Raw genomic sequence first — 17,142 nt, forward strand, 5'->3', positions numbered from 1 at the left:
AAATACTAGCTGAAACACATATTGAAACTTTAACTACAACTGCCACTGTTGATATAAAATGAGGTCTAATGCAAGATTATCTTTAAATCTGCCTCGGCAGTCCTATACAGGCTATCACTTGGGCGGCCGCCGAAATATCTTCAATGGGAGAACCATGGCATTGGTCTTTCCCTGCTCTCCGCGACCCAGTCCGAGTAGACCAGCTGAGAAACACTGCTTTAACTCACACAACACACACACACTCATGTCAGACCCCCTCGCCTTGCTTCTCTCTGACATTTTCTCCGCTGCATTTGTGTGTGCGAGACGCAAGTTGACGAGTCTTGACAGGCAGACAAGGAGGAAAGGAGATGCGTATGTGAGATTCTCCGTCCGGTTGCATTTTTTTGTCAATACTGTAGATAAGCAAATGTACATGGTATGATAACAGTAAATTTTCAAACCATGGTATACTGTGAAACCAGTATACCGCTGCAACCCTATTGTATGTGCAACACATGTGGCTGGTTTTACGATTCTTAACAACCTTTTTCCATAATCTTTCTCCTGGGTTTGCCATCTTCCATCTTTGCAGCTTTTTTTTTCTGTCTTTAGCTTTTAGCAACTGTGGACTCCCTTTCAACAGCTCGTACTGTTCTTACTTTCCAGTCCTACGTCAAATTAAGGGGATGCCTTTGATAATGTCAGCCAACAAATTTGTTGACAAATTGCCCAGTCTGACTCCTCAGTCGAAAAAGTATTGCATTCATTTTTCCGTGAAAGAATTGGTTACTGATGCCTTGTCAGACAAATCTGAAATGTCTAGATTTTGGCCTTTTTGAGTTGGACAAGCAGTGACATGGCAGAGTATTAATATTGCTTTGCAGAAAATGACACATGCATCTATTTTTTTATTTTTTTTACTAAGCAAGCCACTTGGTCTCATTATGCAACTCTTTGTTGCTGATCAATGGTTTTCAGAAATGTGAAGACCATCCTGGGAATAAGATGAGACATCTTGGATTTAATACACTTGCTCTGTTGATGTTCTTTTCCTTTAGAGTGGCACCAGCTCTTAAGTCTTCACACTTCCAGCAATTTGTAGCAACAATGCCACCTGGGGAACATGCAGTTCTCCTCAACTCCCTCTCAGCATTGGACTTCAACCACTCTCTACGAGAAGCATCATGGTTTATGCAACCTTTGTCTAGGTTTTCCATTTGGATTTTAAGCATTAATCTCTGCCTTTCCTTCTACCGTGACAGTTAATAAATGGTAGGTTTATTCGCACCATGGAATGGGACCTTTTCAGTGCCCTCCTTGTTTTGAAGAGTATGCAGTTACAAAAACAAGATTAATGGGGCAAAGTTATTAAACAATTTCAATTGAATATGATCCAAACCTTGTGGACCAAGGAGGTCTGTAATACCTGGATTAAGCTATCCATTAGCATTCCCATTCATCTAAATAGCAGGTGCTTGGGTGTTGCAGGACCCTCCAGAAATAGTCTGAAATCTATGTTCATAGGTGCTCTGTTTTTTGGGGGGGGATACATAAATGCCATGTGACAATGCTGATTGGCGAATGGAAAGCCCAATCCTTTACTAGTAACCTCGGCCCATCGCTTCATGTCCTCTACTTACTCAGTTGAGCCCTGTTAAAAACGTTTGTATTAGCACTATAGAGCCATATTTTATTTAAAAATTTTTTTACACAATTTCTTCAAATGTAATACTTCACCCGCTAAGAATATACACCGATGCGGGTGAAAACACTGGAGACAGGAAATTGAAAACGGGCAACTTGTGGAACACTTCTGTGTTCAGGAAAAGGTGGATATATCTATTTATATATGTATTTTGCAAAGGACCAGGGTTCTAGTCCTGAAGAGCATGCAAGAGTCAAGTGAGCCTAAAGTGTTATTGAAGAAGCACAAATTGACATGGTTGCTTCAGCAATTGCATATTTTAGCTCACATTTGCTTTTTCTGACACTTAGGTTTAAGTTTTAGGGTAGGGTGGTAGGTTTTGTTGATTTTAAAACTTGATAAAAGCATTACTATTTGGCTTAAGAGAACATTTAACACTCTATAACTGCCACACAACATAATTTTGGAAAATGTCGCTTCAATTGCATAATTTTCATGAGATCAGGCTTGTTACATTTGAATGACTGTCAATGGATGGTTCCAGATTTGAACCCAGGTGGTGTAGTTATGGCATCTACCAGCAGGGGTTAACTGGGCAGTGTGTACCAGACAAACCCTGACTCCTTGATGTGGACATGTATGCAAGTAGCTATTATTTGGAGTTTTGCTGTCTTGCTGAAGGACATTGCAGTAAATCAATGCCAAGGACACGGTTCAGGTTTCAAATAGTGAAGTGATGAAAAGCGAGATTTTTATCATGCCAGTAAAGCTGCTTGAAGCTTTAGCCTCTCTAGACAGATGAAAGGGTTGAAATGGAGGAAGCAGGTTGCAGTGTCAGTTAGCAGCCAGGGTCAGTGATGGACAGATTGTGTGTGTACAGTCATGCTTTAAAGGGGTCTTTTATATTTGCATGATTCACAGTTCTGATGTTCCTCCCAATCAAGGGCTGGGTTGCCAGATTCTATTCTGAACATTAAGCATCTCTTACCAGTTAAATTTTCTGAATTATGAAATAGTGAGGACATTAATCTGATAGCTGCAGATGTGAGGACACTTGCCATATATGCAGAATATGATAAAATAAAGCCTTAATATATTTCTGTTCCAATGGAAAGTTGAAAGCAACATGGTTTTAACAATAGTATCCATCATAAATCCACTGAGCATAGAATACTGGTCTCTTACTGAAAGTCTATTGCTGAATTTATTAGCCTTTGTAGTAAATAATTGGTATGTCACATCAGCCAGTGTTTGTGCCTTACGTGCGTTATTTGTCATAGTCGTTAAAATATTGCGTGTTCTGCAGACCTTTTCAGGTGGGCATGTGAATGTTCCCGCAACCCCATCAACCATAAATTAATAAACTGTATATTAGTCAACTGCGCTTTGCTTAGTGCTGTTTTTTTCTTCTCAAAATTAGAGATGCTAAAACTGGTTTGTTCTTTCTATTTTGAGATGAGAAGGATCCTGAACTCTGCCCTCTTCTCCCAACCTCTATAGACGGTACCAGTGTATGTCCATGCTGGCTTTGTACCGGAAGCATTTTTTCCATAGGGATTTCAATAAATCCTTCCTAAACAAGTTTTAAGGGTGTGTTCACACTTGGCAGGTTTGGGTCGATTAAAACGAACTCTGGTGCAATTGCTCTGTTAGTGTGTTCATTTGAACAATTGTTAACGCTGTCACCCGAACCTTGGTACGCACTAAAATGCTAACCGAGACTACCTGAAAAGTGGGTCTCGGTCCGTTTCCAAACAAACTCTCGTACGGTTGATATACAGTATATTGATATACAGTTCGGTATTTGCTTCGGAACCGCCCATCAGCTGTCCTTGCAGCATATCTTCGTTTGTGTAACGGAGGAATTCCTGGCTTTGTTTTGACTCCTTTACACATTTTATTAACTCTTCCTTTGTTCTCAGCTGGTAAAAATACCATCATACATACATGTATACATCCAACGAGCGCATTTCTCCAGCATTGTTTTGGATGTTCGATAAGTTCCGTCAAAAAATTTGTCATAAAAGCTGTCCAATCAGGTCGTGATTTTTCCCTGATGCCTTTGGTTTTGTATAGATGTGTTCAGTGTTAAAAATGCCATTGTGAATGTTAAACGAACCAGGAGTAAATGTTTCATTTTTGGTCTGGACCAAGAGAACCAAACTACAAGTGTGAATACAAGTGTGAATACACCCTAAGTCATGAACCAAACCAACCAGCTCTGAGGTGAATAACAAGATTACATAAACTATTTTTAATTCTTATTTGGTTTGAAGCATAAAAGACAAGGGACAAGACTGTGTACTTCCCATCTTTCTTTAGGGAATAAACTGCAATCTCATGAAACATTAAATGATGTAATTGAATGTAAAAATATAGCCTTAAATTATTTTGTAGAGAATTATTAATAGAGAGTGTTGGGTGACATGGTTGCATCTTAAGAGTGCATTATGTGAGTGGGTGGTCACTGCTGGCATGCTTTGTTGGCTATGCGTCTCTGATTGGTGCATATTTCTTTGCTTGATTACATTGAACAGTGGACAGTGTAGTTCAACAAAGCATATGCGATTGATTAACATTGTCTGTCTTTAAAGGTTTATTAGTTATTGAGAAACTAAATGGGACTTTTACTTGCCTTATTGCTAACTAAATCGAAGAGGATGGCCATGCATTACAATGATTTTACTGTTGTCAGGCATGACTGCAACAATTTTATTATTAAAGACACCATGCATAAATAAGTAATTTATTATTATTACATGAATAATATTTACAACAAGTTGTATTGTGTTTTGACAGAGGGTATTTTGCTTTTGTAGACTCTTCAAGTTCAAAATTGGATTAGCATTAGCAGAAGAAAAGGAACTGCAAAGTATAATCTGTTTCTGTGTATTCGTTTGGCTGTACACTGACTGTATTTGGTTTCAAACATGCATTTGGAACTGAAAACATTGCCTATTAGCACCGAACAATACATTCTGAGAAAACAGACTGTTCTGGAGAAGATGAGCAATTCAATAAAATTCAATTCATGGTTGGTTTTCTTGGTTTTCAAAATTTTTATTAAATCTGTTTACCAACACACAGTTTTGCATGAGTAATATAATGAACAAACATGCAATATCATACAAAGCATCTGACTTCTGGAGGGGAGTGAGACTCACAGCAGGCCAAACAGTTTGCAGTACTTAGGCTGATAAAGGCATTTGAGAGGATTACGGTGTTTAATTACAGTTGCGATCATGGTGGATTTTGTTTGTGGTTTTAATTTTAATCTGTTGTGCATCAAATTAATGGTTCTAAATTGATAGAGCATAAGGAATAGTTTAAAAGTGCATTTAAGTTGTTGTAGTGTCTAATTTTGTTCATGTTCAAATCCTTTCTCTTATCTCATCTTAATATGCATAAACAACTAAGTAAACCATTTCTAGGTTGAGTCCCACCAGGAAGTGTAAACACTAGCCGTGTTTATCAGGCCAAATAAGGCCGTGTTAGTGTGTACCAGGGCCAGTTGTGTTCCCACTGTCACTTCCGGGGCTTCCTCTGGTCCAACGGCCAAGCACCCTGGCCCGCCAATTATCTTTGAGTCAATGAAATTCAACTGGGGATTGAGGCGGGGTCAATGTCAGGTCAGAGGTTTCAGCACCAAGATACTCATTTATAAATATTTAATGTCTAGCTACAAGATTACCTCAACAGAGAATTGAGGATTCAGTACGTCAGAACTGGTCCGTAGATGAAATCAGGGCTCTTCTGAATATTTAGGCTGATGAAAATGTCCAACGTCAGATCAATGGCATTTGCCGAAACAAAAACATGATTTAAGTCAAGTCAATTAATTTTTATTTGTATAGCACTTTATACAACACACATCGTTTCAAAGCAGCTTTAACAGACAATGAAACTGTAAAATCTATAATATAATATAAGTCTTAGAGGCATCATTGTGTAATTTGATTAAATTATTGTAAATTGTAAATAAAATAAATAATTGTATTTAGAACCCCAGTGAGCAAGATGAAGGTGACTGTGGCAAGGAACTCAAAACTTCACAAGATGTTGCTTAATGGAGAAAAATATCCTTGGGATAAACCAGGCTCACTGTGGGGTATATTGCTGCCGAGCTTGCCAAGTTGTGTATCCAGCACACAATGGTACAGGTTCAGGAAAAAAATCTTAAATGCGGAAATGGCACAAATTTGTGTTCATTTCAAGGGTCAGCTTGTCTCCAGAGTCTGATACCTCAGCTTGAGTTACCCTCCATGGGGGAGGAGTGTGACTTTTGCACCAGGGTGTTGTATTAAGGGTGGATTTTATGGCAATGCTGCAGGGCTATTGGCATGATGGTGGGAATGCAGATTGTTTTTCGTCTCAAGGGTTGAAGTCTGTGGCTCTTGGACCTGGCTAACATTGCTTGGTTTGTTTGAGCATCCCAACATGGTAATATTGGTTCGACTAATAGCATGAGTTTGGGACAGGACTATTTGTTCATCCAATGGAAGATAGGGCAGTATTCTGGAACCATGTTTGACCACAGTCATTAATTTTTCAGTTCTTTTTAGTGATGCAAAAGATTACGGTTTGTTTTATATGGTTAGAAAAAAATGCCCTCTGAATGCCTCTGAAAGTCAAATCCAGGGGGCAGATATTGGCCCTTAATATAAAATTGTATTTCTTACACTGCGCAAGTGCCGCTGAAATTATTTAATCCTTAATAAACAATCATTTGTTCACTGTGGGCAGTTGTCTAATATTCAATTCTGGACAATTAAAGGACAAACATGCAGAAGTCCTCAATAAACAATGCATGACTGATTGAACAGGTGTTTTACTGTCTGTGTGCACTGAATCACAGTGATTCAAATTAATTCTTGTCCTTGAAAATCCTTCAAAGCTGTGGTATGTGACCTAGACAATTTGAACGATTTAACCAAACGTTGTTTAAATACAGGAAATGCTACACATGAAGGTTATAAGCGTTTTACATTTTTAATGTAGTTTTTATTTCTTTGCTCCAATTTAGGTTTTGTTTGTTACTACTTTGTTAGTTTTAGTTTTTAAATATTTTTAGTTTTTCAATACATGTTTTTATATCAAGTGATGCATATAGAATGGGGAAAAATGGCATTTGTGCAACATTGTATAGCTGGACACCCAAATGTACAGTTTGTAAATTAATTTAATCATTTTTATTAAGAACAACTGGATATCATTACGGATATTACAGTAGAAGAAAACACAATTCCGATTTAAGAATGCTTATTTTTTTCCGAACTTTAACCATAAAGTCCTCTTTAGTGCATTTGACATGATAAAGTAAGACTTGTCGCAACTCTGTTTAAGTATTTCTGTAACTGCTGATCTCCAGGGATTTTCAGGCTCAACATTCTCCGAATTTACTCCGTATTCAAGATTATATAATCATGGCAGCCATAATCACGTGCGTGCAGTGCAGTGCATCCGGAAAGTATTCACAGCGCTTCACTTTTTCCATATCCACATTTCACAGCCTTATTCTAAAATGTATTAAATTAATACCCCATAATGACAATGTGAAAGAAGTTTGTTTGAAATCTTTGCAACTTTATTAAAAACAAAAAAAAAATCACATGTACATAAGTATTCACAGTCTTTGCCATGCCACTTAATTTAGCTCAGGTGTATCCTGTTTCCACTGATCATCCTTCAGATGTTTCTACAACTTGATTGAAGTCCACCTGTGGTAAATTCAGTTGATTGGATATGATTTGGAAAGGCACACACCTGTCTATATAAGGTCCCACAGTTAACAGTGCATGTCAAGGGCACAAACTAAGCCATGAAGTCCAAGGAATTGTTTCAAGAGAATTGTTTCAAGAGAATTGTTTCAAGAGAATTGTTTCAAGAGAATTGTTTCAAGAGAATTGTTTCAAGAGAATTGTTTCAAGAGAATTGTTTCAAGAGAATTGTATCAAGGCACAGATCTGGGGAAGGTCCCAACGAGCACAGTGACCTCAATCATCTGTAAATGGAACAAGTTTGGAACCACCAGGACTCTTCCTAGAGCTGGCTGCCCACCAAACTGAGTGAGCAGGGGAGAAGGGCCTTAGTCAGGGAGGTGACCAAGAATCCGATGGTCACTCTGATAGAGCTCCAGCATTTCTCTGTAGAGAGAGGAGAACCTTCCAGAAGAACAACCATCTCTGCATCACTCCACCAATCAGCCCTGTATGGTAGAGTGGCCTGACGGAAGCCACTCCTCAGTAAAAGGCACATGACAGCCTGCCTGGGGTTTGCCAAAATGCACCTGGAGGTCTCTCAGACCATTAGAAACAAAATCTGATGAAACAAAGATTGAACTCTTTGGCCTGAATGGCAAGCGTCATGTCTGGAGGAAACCAGGCACCACTCATCACCTGGCCAATACCATCCCAACAGCATCATGTTGTTGGGATGTTTTTCAGCGGCAGGAACTGGGAGACAATTCAGGATCGAGGGAAAGATGAATCCAGCAATGTACAGAGACATCCTTGATGAAAACCTGCTCCAGAGCGCTCTGGACCTCAAACTGGGGTGAAGGTTCATCTTCCAACAGGACAAAGACCCTAAGCACACAGCCAAGATAACAAAGGAGTGACTACGGGACAACTCTGTGAATGTCTTTGAGTGGCCCAGCCAGATCCCAGACTTGAACCTGATTGATCATCTCTGGAGAGATCTGAAAATGGCTGTGCACCGACGCTCCCCATCCAACCTGATGGAGCTTGACCGGTCCTGCAAAGAAGAATGTGAGAAACTGCCCAAAAATAGGTGTGCCAAGCTTGTAACATCATACACAAAAAGGCTTGAGGCTGTAATTGCAAAGGCTGTGAATACTTATGTACATGTGAGACTTTTTTTATTTTTAATAAATTTGCAAAGATTTGATATGCATGTATATTATTATTTTATTTTCAGTTTTTCAATGTGTTTTTATTTTAGATTATGAAATTTAAAAAAATTATTTGTACATATAGTTTTCATTTTAGTTTCTGATAATATCCTTGCTACACATAATGGTTACTTGTTGACCGCTTCCCACTGGATGCTCTTCTTATAGTCTTGAGTTTTGTCATTGATGATAATGGCTGTTCATGAAAATGGAAATACTGCATCACTCATTCAGACAGTTTCTTAACCCTCTGCTCTGAGCGCTGACGAACAAGATCACCTCTTCCCATGAAACACATCCTGACATGACAGTTTTGATAAAACGCTGCTTTTTCCATTAGAAATGACACATTGTCCCTTTTTTCTGTTTCTCGGTCTCTACAGGTTCAACTATAGATCAACTCATCATCTCACCACTAATGGCTTTTACGAGTTCCTGAACTGGTTTGACGAGAGAGCCTGGTACCCACTGGGCAGAATAGTGGGAGGAACGGTGAGTGTCTCCACTCGCTCTCCCTCTCTCTCACTTGTCTGATGCAGTTTGCTGAAATGAACCACTGTATTAGACCACCCCATCCCTTCTCCAAAACGCCGCTTTCAAAACATGTCATTCAACCCGAGAGGCAGAGTGTCTTTCTGATTGGCTGTTGTATTGATTGGCTAAAAAATTGTGGTTTGCCAAAAAAGGTACCACATTTTTTATGTTTGATGCATCTTGCTAACATTCAGGCACCAATATGTCTTAAAACTTTTGTACGTCATTTGCCAAATATATGGTAGGATGGGGCTAGTTGTCACAATTCTTTACTCCAGTGAATATTTCACAGGGTAGGTTTATAAGTAAATTTCTGCATAGCCACAAACCTTAATGTCTTGGCAACAAACCCAAAAAAAAAGCTATTGAACATTGTCACAGATGTTGCCCAGGAAAAAGTATACAGTTCATTTGAAAAAGCTTGACCTTTTGTGACAACATGCCCCAAATATCAGGGAACATTTTAACACTATAAGGCAAGTTGTCATCATAGAAGTTGTGGGTTCATGTAAACATTGGAGGGTGATGTGAAAAACGGGTCTCCTCAATTACAATTTCAGGTAAATGTATAAAGTAAAACCATTATGAAGCACACAATGATTCCTGAAACAACAGAAATGGTAAAGGTAATGGACAAAAATATAATTGACTATATGTATGCCAGTGTGGCTTTTCCCAAGAGCTATGACAAAATATTATGAACATTTTCTTGGGGTGGAATTCACAAAATTATTTAAATTTAAGAGGGTTTTGATCTAGGTGTTGATACCAACATGCAAAGTGTTGGTATCAACTCCTAGAGAAAACACTTGGACTTTTGACTCCAAATATTATTGTCACTAAGATGCAGCCTTTGTGAAATGTATTTGGAGCTTAATGCAGTGTCATCAATCCTATGTTAAGGCCACTGCTTTTTGTTCAAATATTTACTTTTATACAGTTGCCTATGACCCAGCTCCTTTAGAACCTAGTTATTTGACACAAACACTTGCAAACTTCTTAGATCAGAGCATCTTACATAATGACCTGTTGTTATGGCTTTCACACATGGCATCAATACAATAAGTTTCTGCAGATTTGCCAGAATTGACAACCCACAACCTCTAAATAGTTACATTTACTGCAAAGGCCATGTCTGTGATTGTGCAGCCTCCGCCTGGCTTCCCCAAAACAGCATTTTTCTCGTCCCTAAACAAGGGACCATCTTTATCACTCTGTCTCAGAGAGGCAAACAGTGCAGCTAAGCTAATGAGCTGCCTTTACTGGCTGGAGAAAGTTTGGCTAGCATTTAGCAGTGAGTTTTCTCACTCTGACAGCTCTGGTGCTGAAGCTGTGGGGGGGCTGCGGGATGCAGAGAACAGCATCTGTTGTTGTGTATGGTTAAAGCAGTCGTTATACGGCCTTGACTTTGGAGCAGACCAGTCTGTTCCCAGCACAGTTTACAGACCGCCGCTCTGTGTGAGAGATGAATAAAGAGAGAATGGAAATGTTGAGGTTATGTACAGGGTATTTCTTTCTTTTCTTGCTCTCTTTTTCCACTATCTGGCTGCTGAATTCAGCTGAAGCAGAATGATTATGCAGCTACTGAGGTCTGCTTAGGCTAAAGTTATTATTTCATCCATAATGTACATCTTGGGGCACATAAATGAATCAAATGTAGGAGTCTTTGCTGGAATTCTTAGAGATCCTGTGTTTATTCCTGTAGTTTTTTTTCTTTCTTTCTTCAAATTGCTGAATACATATTTGTGGTTGCTGATCAATTTAATATTTGTTCACATCTCCCAATAAGCATAATCTGTTCACACCCAGCCTGTTGCGTGTTTATTAAATATTTTGGCTAATTTGATTAGTTGTGATTTGGAATGAAAATCATAAAGAATGCAGCGATTGCAGTTCCTTAACGGTTCCATTAATTATTTTACCTCCTGAGGAAGAAATATAAAAAAAAAAAAAATGAGAGATGGAATTTTAATTTCATTGTTTGCCCTCAGCAATTTGTTGCCAAACAATGAGATCATTTCGGATTTCAACAGAGCAAATATAACATATCAGAGATTAATAAAATAGTTCTTGCAAAAGGAATGTTCACTTTTTAATTACTTTTCAAAGACCTTTAAAAGCCATAAATGCAGCCCAATAGTAAGTGCTATTTATATACACTGCCTGGCCAAAAAAAAATTTAAAGTTGCCGTTTCGATTTAAATAAGCAGATACTTAAAAGCCTACAATTAGATCATTATTGCAGTGATTAATATTTCAGCTGGCAACAATTCTTTTAACCCTAACCGATGCAGCTTCTCATTTCTTAAACAACCATGTCGGAAGACATATCCCGTGGTAGTGGAAAATATGTTGGGCAAATTATTGGCCTATTGGCTATCAAGCAAAGAAAACAACTAAGGAGATTGCTGAAATCACTGGAATTGGGTAAAGAACTGTCCAACGCATTATTAAAACCTGGAAGGATAGTGGTGAACCATCAGCTTCATGGAAGAAATGTAGTCAGAAAAAAATCTTGAATGTTTGTGGTCGGAGATCACTAAAATGCTTGGTCACATCATAAAAAAAAATCAACAGTAGAACTCACGGCTATGTTTAATGGGGTTGCTTCAATTGGTCAGGTCTAGGCTCAGCAACGTTATGCGGCAATAAAATGAAGTCATCTGACTACCTGAATGTACTGAATGACCAGGTTATGCCCTCAATGTATTTGTACTTCCCTGATGGCAAGGTCATATTCCAGGATGACAATGCCAAGATTCATCAGGCTCAAATTGTGAAAGAGTGGTTCAGGGTGCATGAGGAATAATTTTCACACATGAATTGGCCACCACAGAGTCCTGACCTTAACCCCATTGAAAGTCTTTGGGATGTGTTGGAGAAGATTTCGACTCTCCTGTCATCAATACATGATCTCAGCCAAAAATGAATGTTTGTGACGTTGCATAAAGTTGTCGGAAAAATGTCATGACGATTGTGTGTCGTAATCGTAGCAAAAGACATTCCAATGAAATTTTAGAGTAGGCCTATGCAACTTTTTTTTTTGGCCAGGCTGTAGTGCTGTAAACCGGGCTGAGAAACGGAAAAAAAAATTCACTGAAATATTTTCAATATTCAGCGTCTCATGAAGAAATGGGGAAAAGGAAATTCAGCATTTATGAGACACTTGTGTTCTGTTTATTCGTTGAACTGCATCTGTTTTAGTCCAAGAATGTAAGTCATTGTCAGTGATTGGCACACATCCAGTATTCAAATGCTAATTTTCGTATTTTCGTAAAATGCATTTTTATATTACATTTGACGAATATTCGAATTTAGAATTTTTATTTGACAGCCCTTCCAGGCAGTGTATTAAATGTTCTAAACAAACAAAGTGATAAGCATATTTAATACATTTTTAGTAGGGCTGTCAATTTAATACAGTAATTCAGTGTGATTTAATTACATAAAAAAAAAATGCATGGAGTACCACCTGTTTTATCCAGGGGGCAGTATGCGAAACTCACTGTAAAGGCAATGCGCAACTCATACAGACAGCGAACAAAATGCACTTACTGAGAGTAGACAACACAAGATTAGAACATGTTCTTGTGTTCAAACACCGCTTAATGGAGTGCAAATCCAAAAAGCAGAGATCTCAAGAGATTTGTTCTAAATTTCAAACTTCCCTTGTCTGGCACCAACAATCATGCCATTGTCCAAATCACTGAGATCATTTTTTTTCTCCATTCTGATGGTTTATGTGAACATGAACTGAAGCTCCTGACCTGTAACTGCATGATTTTATGCACTGCACTGCTGCCTCACGATTGGCTGATTATATAATGGCATGGATGATTGTTGGTGCCTGACGGGCTGGTTTGAGTGTTTTTGTAGCTGCTGATCTCCTGGTATTTTCATGCAAAACAATCTTTAGAATTTACTCAGAATGGTGCCAAAAACAAAAAACATTCATTTGAGCGGCAGTTCTGTGGATGGAAATACCTTGTTGATGAGAGAGTTCAACAGAGAATGGCTGGACTTGTTCGAACTGACAAAGTCTACAGTAAGTCAGATAACCACTCTGTACAATTGTTGTGGGAAGAATATCATCAGCTGCATGCAGTTTAAATCTTTCCCCCTTAGATCAGGACATTCACGCAACTGATAGAAGAGGTGCTGAGAAATGCCAGTTTTTAAGTTTGTAATTAATTACATGACTTGTTTCCATATTATTTGAACTTCAATAAAGCTATAATGCATTAAAACTGCATTTAAGATGTAACACCAGGGTATTTCCTTTAAAGAGCTCCGACTCCACTTATTCCACAGCGATAGTGCTTCTGTTAATTGGCATTTTTGTTTAATTCCCTCATACTTTGCGATCTACAAAAGCTGAAGCTGTTTGGAAAGCTTAGAGTGCATCTGGACTGTGAGCTGTGTAATTCTTCCTCTCCTCAGTCAGGCGTGAACTGCAGTGCTGCTCTCGCTCATCATTACAGTTTAATGTGATCGCATATTACGTTAAATGAGATCAAATGACTATTCGACAATGAACATTTTTGTAGACAATTTTTTATTGTTGACATTGTCGATAATGTAGACTAATCGTTTCAGCCCTATTAAAAATTGATTGACAGCCCTAATTTTTATATAAAATTCCATTGTTTACAACCTAACTTTAACTACACATTTACATATGAACAACCAGTCAGTAACTTTACTGCCTGATTTAAGTATAATATTATATAACGAGTTGGACATAATGGAAGTCATATTCCACAATTATTCGGTAACATCTGTTTAGTGTTTTTTGATTCAATAAACCTGCTCAGATTTACTCATTAGAGAATCGTTCTACACTGGTAATGTTGTGTGTTTCATGCTGTAGTTTCAAATGAGCTGGCAACTGGAACTTCTGCACCAGCCTAAAAATGTATGCTCAAGAAGAACCAAAAGTCATGAATTTTAGTGGTGTACTGGAACTGTTTCAGAATAGGATCTGATTCTCAACCCTATTTCTGTTCCTGTAGAGCAATGAGACTTCCTATAGTTCAGATGGTTGATTCCCAGGAAATGTACATAGTGTATGCAAGGTATACATGTTATCAGCATAAGACGCTTATAAAAAAATGTCTGCCAGATGCATAAATGTGAACTTTCACAGCTTCCAGTAAGTTATGTTAAATTCATTTTACCATGTTCAAAACCATTCCATACCATATGAAATGCAAAAAAATCTGCAGATGTCTAGAAATGTATCTAGGAATGCTAATATCTAGCTAACAACCCCTCCCCTTTTGTCACATCTTTCTCATCCTTTACAGGTGTATCCTGGTCTGATGGTGACGGCAGGCCTTATCCACTACGTACTGAACCTACTCCATGTGACCGTTCACATCCGTGATGTTTGTGTGTTCTTGGCCCCCATCTTCAGTGGCCTGACCGCCATATCCACCTTTCTGTTGACGCGGGAGCTGTGGAACCAGGGTGCCGGTCTACTGGCGGCATGTTTCATTGCCATCGTGCCCGGCTACATCTCCCGCTCCGTGGCCGGCTCGTTTGACAATGAGGGCATTGCCATTTTTGCTTTGCAGTTCACCTACTACCTCTGGGTAAGTTAGAATAATACACATGTTGCACTACACCTTTTTTTTTTTTTTTTTTTGGTCCAATCAGATGCTCTTTAGAGTGAGAATGACCCTCCCCCTAGAAGCACCTGTCACCGACTAGCAAGTAGCAAATCATGGTTCATGGCTGCAATGTAACTAAGCCTATTGGCTCTTTACAAATGCAGACAAGTCCTATGGTATGTTCTGCCCAGACTTTCATAGTAATTATTTCAATAAAGGAAAGAAAACCACGCTCAGCAAGTGATTTCAGAGTTGGTGATTTGTTGGGCTAAGTTATTAAAATCCCCCATGACACACACTGTGTGTGTGTTTTTTTTTTTTTTTTAATCTTTCTAATTTTCCTCTTCTTCATTTATCAAAACTCAGATGTTAATGATATGGAACCTTTTACACACTCTGAAAGTCCTTCATTCCTACTTATTTTTTTGAATCTTTTCTTCCTTACTGTTTGACCTTAAGATGCCCATTGAGGACTGATTTAAAAGCAGAGTAATAACTGAAAATCATTTAGAAGCTTTCGAACACATCCCCACTCAGTTGAAATGAGTTAGTTGAAATTAGGAGTAGTTCAAGCAAAAAAGAAAATTCTGTCATTTACCCACCCTTGTGTCTGTCCAAATACGTCTTAACACAATGCAGTTGTTTTAAGACGTGTTTGAAATTCTCTTTAACTTGAAGTCGTTCAGATGCAAAAACGATTTCCGTGTGAATGGCCACTTTCTTCCACAGAACACAAAAGTTATCTAAAATAATATCCAAGCTGTTCTTTTCCATACAATGACAGTGAATTGTGGCAATGGAGGCAAGATTTTCTGTGAATGAATGATTGCTTTTAAGTATGTTCCTTCCACAAAGTCATCATATGCCTTCAGAAGACTTGAAGACTTTATGGTGCTTTATTATCCTTTTTGGAGCTTGACAGACTCTCGTCACCATCTACTGATTGTATGGACGAGAGCAAGAAGTTTTAAAAAAAACTTGTTCTATAGAGGGAAAAAGTCAGATGGTTTTGATAATGAAACGAGGGTGAGTAAATAGTGACATTATTTTTGGGTGAACTATTTATTAAACTTTCACAGACATCAGTCAAATCTTTGTCTCAAGATGAGACGGTGGGAACAGATGCAGCGATCGCATTCTTTGTCTTAGCTCTGGGATTTTGCATGTCCCTTTCTTTCTGGAGTTTTCTGTCATCTCAAACGGCAAAGACTTTACACAAATTTGACTCAAACATTGAATTTCCTTCGACTCTTTCTTATCCCAAAGTGTTCCTTGTCTTGGCTTTGTCTGAGGTGATAGCGGATGCAACTCTTTGTTTGGGATTAGCAGAATTAACTTAAATGTGTCCTCTCCACACAGGTGAAGTCAGTGAAAACGGGCTCAGTGTTCTGGACCATCGGCTGCTGCCTCTCGTACTTTTACATGGTAAGGTTTCATTGGATTATTGAACTTCAGGTGGCGTATGTCAGTGGATCTTAACTTGTGGGTCTCAGGTCTGTTCTGGTATGATCGTAGACATGCAAACAGAAAAAATGCAATTAACCCTGTAATCATGTATATTTAACAGCAGTAATAGGCATATTAAAGGCAGGAGAAAATCCTTTGTCCAGTGTTAAATGGGTAGATACCAATATGGACAAAAACTAGGCAAGATGAAAGTAAATATAATCCAGACAACTTCTTTTACTTGCAACAAGGATAAATGTTTTGCACCGACCACAAATGTGTTTTGTGCTGTCAATTATTTCCTGCCAAGAGCATGAAATCATTGAATTCAAGACCAAGAACAAAAAGCTCAAACTATAAAGACAACGTTTTGGAGTTGGAGTGGTGGTGGTGGTGTAGTGGTCTAAAGCACATAACTGGTAATCAGAAGGATGCTGGTTTGATCCCCACAGCCACCACCATTGTGTCCTTGAGCAAGGCACATAACTCCAGGTTGCTCCAGGGTAGGGCTGGGACGACGCGTCGACGTAATCGATGACGTCGACGCAAAATATGCGCGTCGATTCGTCAGACCAAAACAAAGATGGCGGCGCCGAAGAGTAGAAGCAAAACGAGTGGCTCCTCAGACTACCAGAAGTGCAAGGCGGCACGCACTCGTTCATCTAAAGTGTGGGAATTCTTTAATTTAAAAGGAAAAAATTATGTGATATGTCGTCTTTGCAAAATGGAGATGGCTTTCCATTCTAGCACCACGGCAATGCACCAGCACTAGGGCTGAGAAGACGTCGACGCAAAAAATACGTCGACACAAAATATGCGCATCGAATTGTCAGACCCAAAACAAAGATGGCGGCGCCGGCGCCAACAAGAGTGGCTCCTCAGACTATCAGAAGTGCAAGGCGGCATGCACTCGTTCCTCTAAATTATGGCAATTATTTAATTTAAAAGAAAAAAATTCCGTGATATGTCATCTTTGCAAAATGGAGATGGCCTTCCATTCTAGCGCCACCCGG

At 38.8% G+C, this 17,142-nt stretch overlaps 1 protein-coding gene across 1 annotated transcript in view; it reads left to right on the forward strand.

Annotated features, from left to right (window-relative positions):
* Window positions 1-17,142, forward strand: part of stt3b (STT3 oligosaccharyltransferase complex catalytic subunit B) — a 71,847-nt gene that overhangs the window by 25,981 nt on the left and 28,724 nt on the right. The window contains exons 2-4 of the mRNA XM_052144704.1: window positions 8,921-9,029; window positions 14,378-14,665; window positions 16,043-16,108. Coding sequence (XP_052000664.1) covers window positions 8,921-9,029; window positions 14,378-14,665; window positions 16,043-16,108 — 463 coding nt within the window. The remainder of the gene's footprint in view (window positions 1-8,920; window positions 9,030-14,377; window positions 14,666-16,042; window positions 16,109-17,142) is intronic.

The sequence above is a fragment of the Xyrauchen texanus genome, chromosome 15 (genome assembly GCF_025860055.1).
Source record: "Xyrauchen texanus isolate HMW12.3.18 chromosome 15, RBS_HiC_50CHRs, whole genome shotgun sequence".
NCBI classification, from domain to species: domain Eukaryota; kingdom Metazoa; phylum Chordata; class Actinopteri; order Cypriniformes; family Catostomidae; genus Xyrauchen; species Xyrauchen texanus.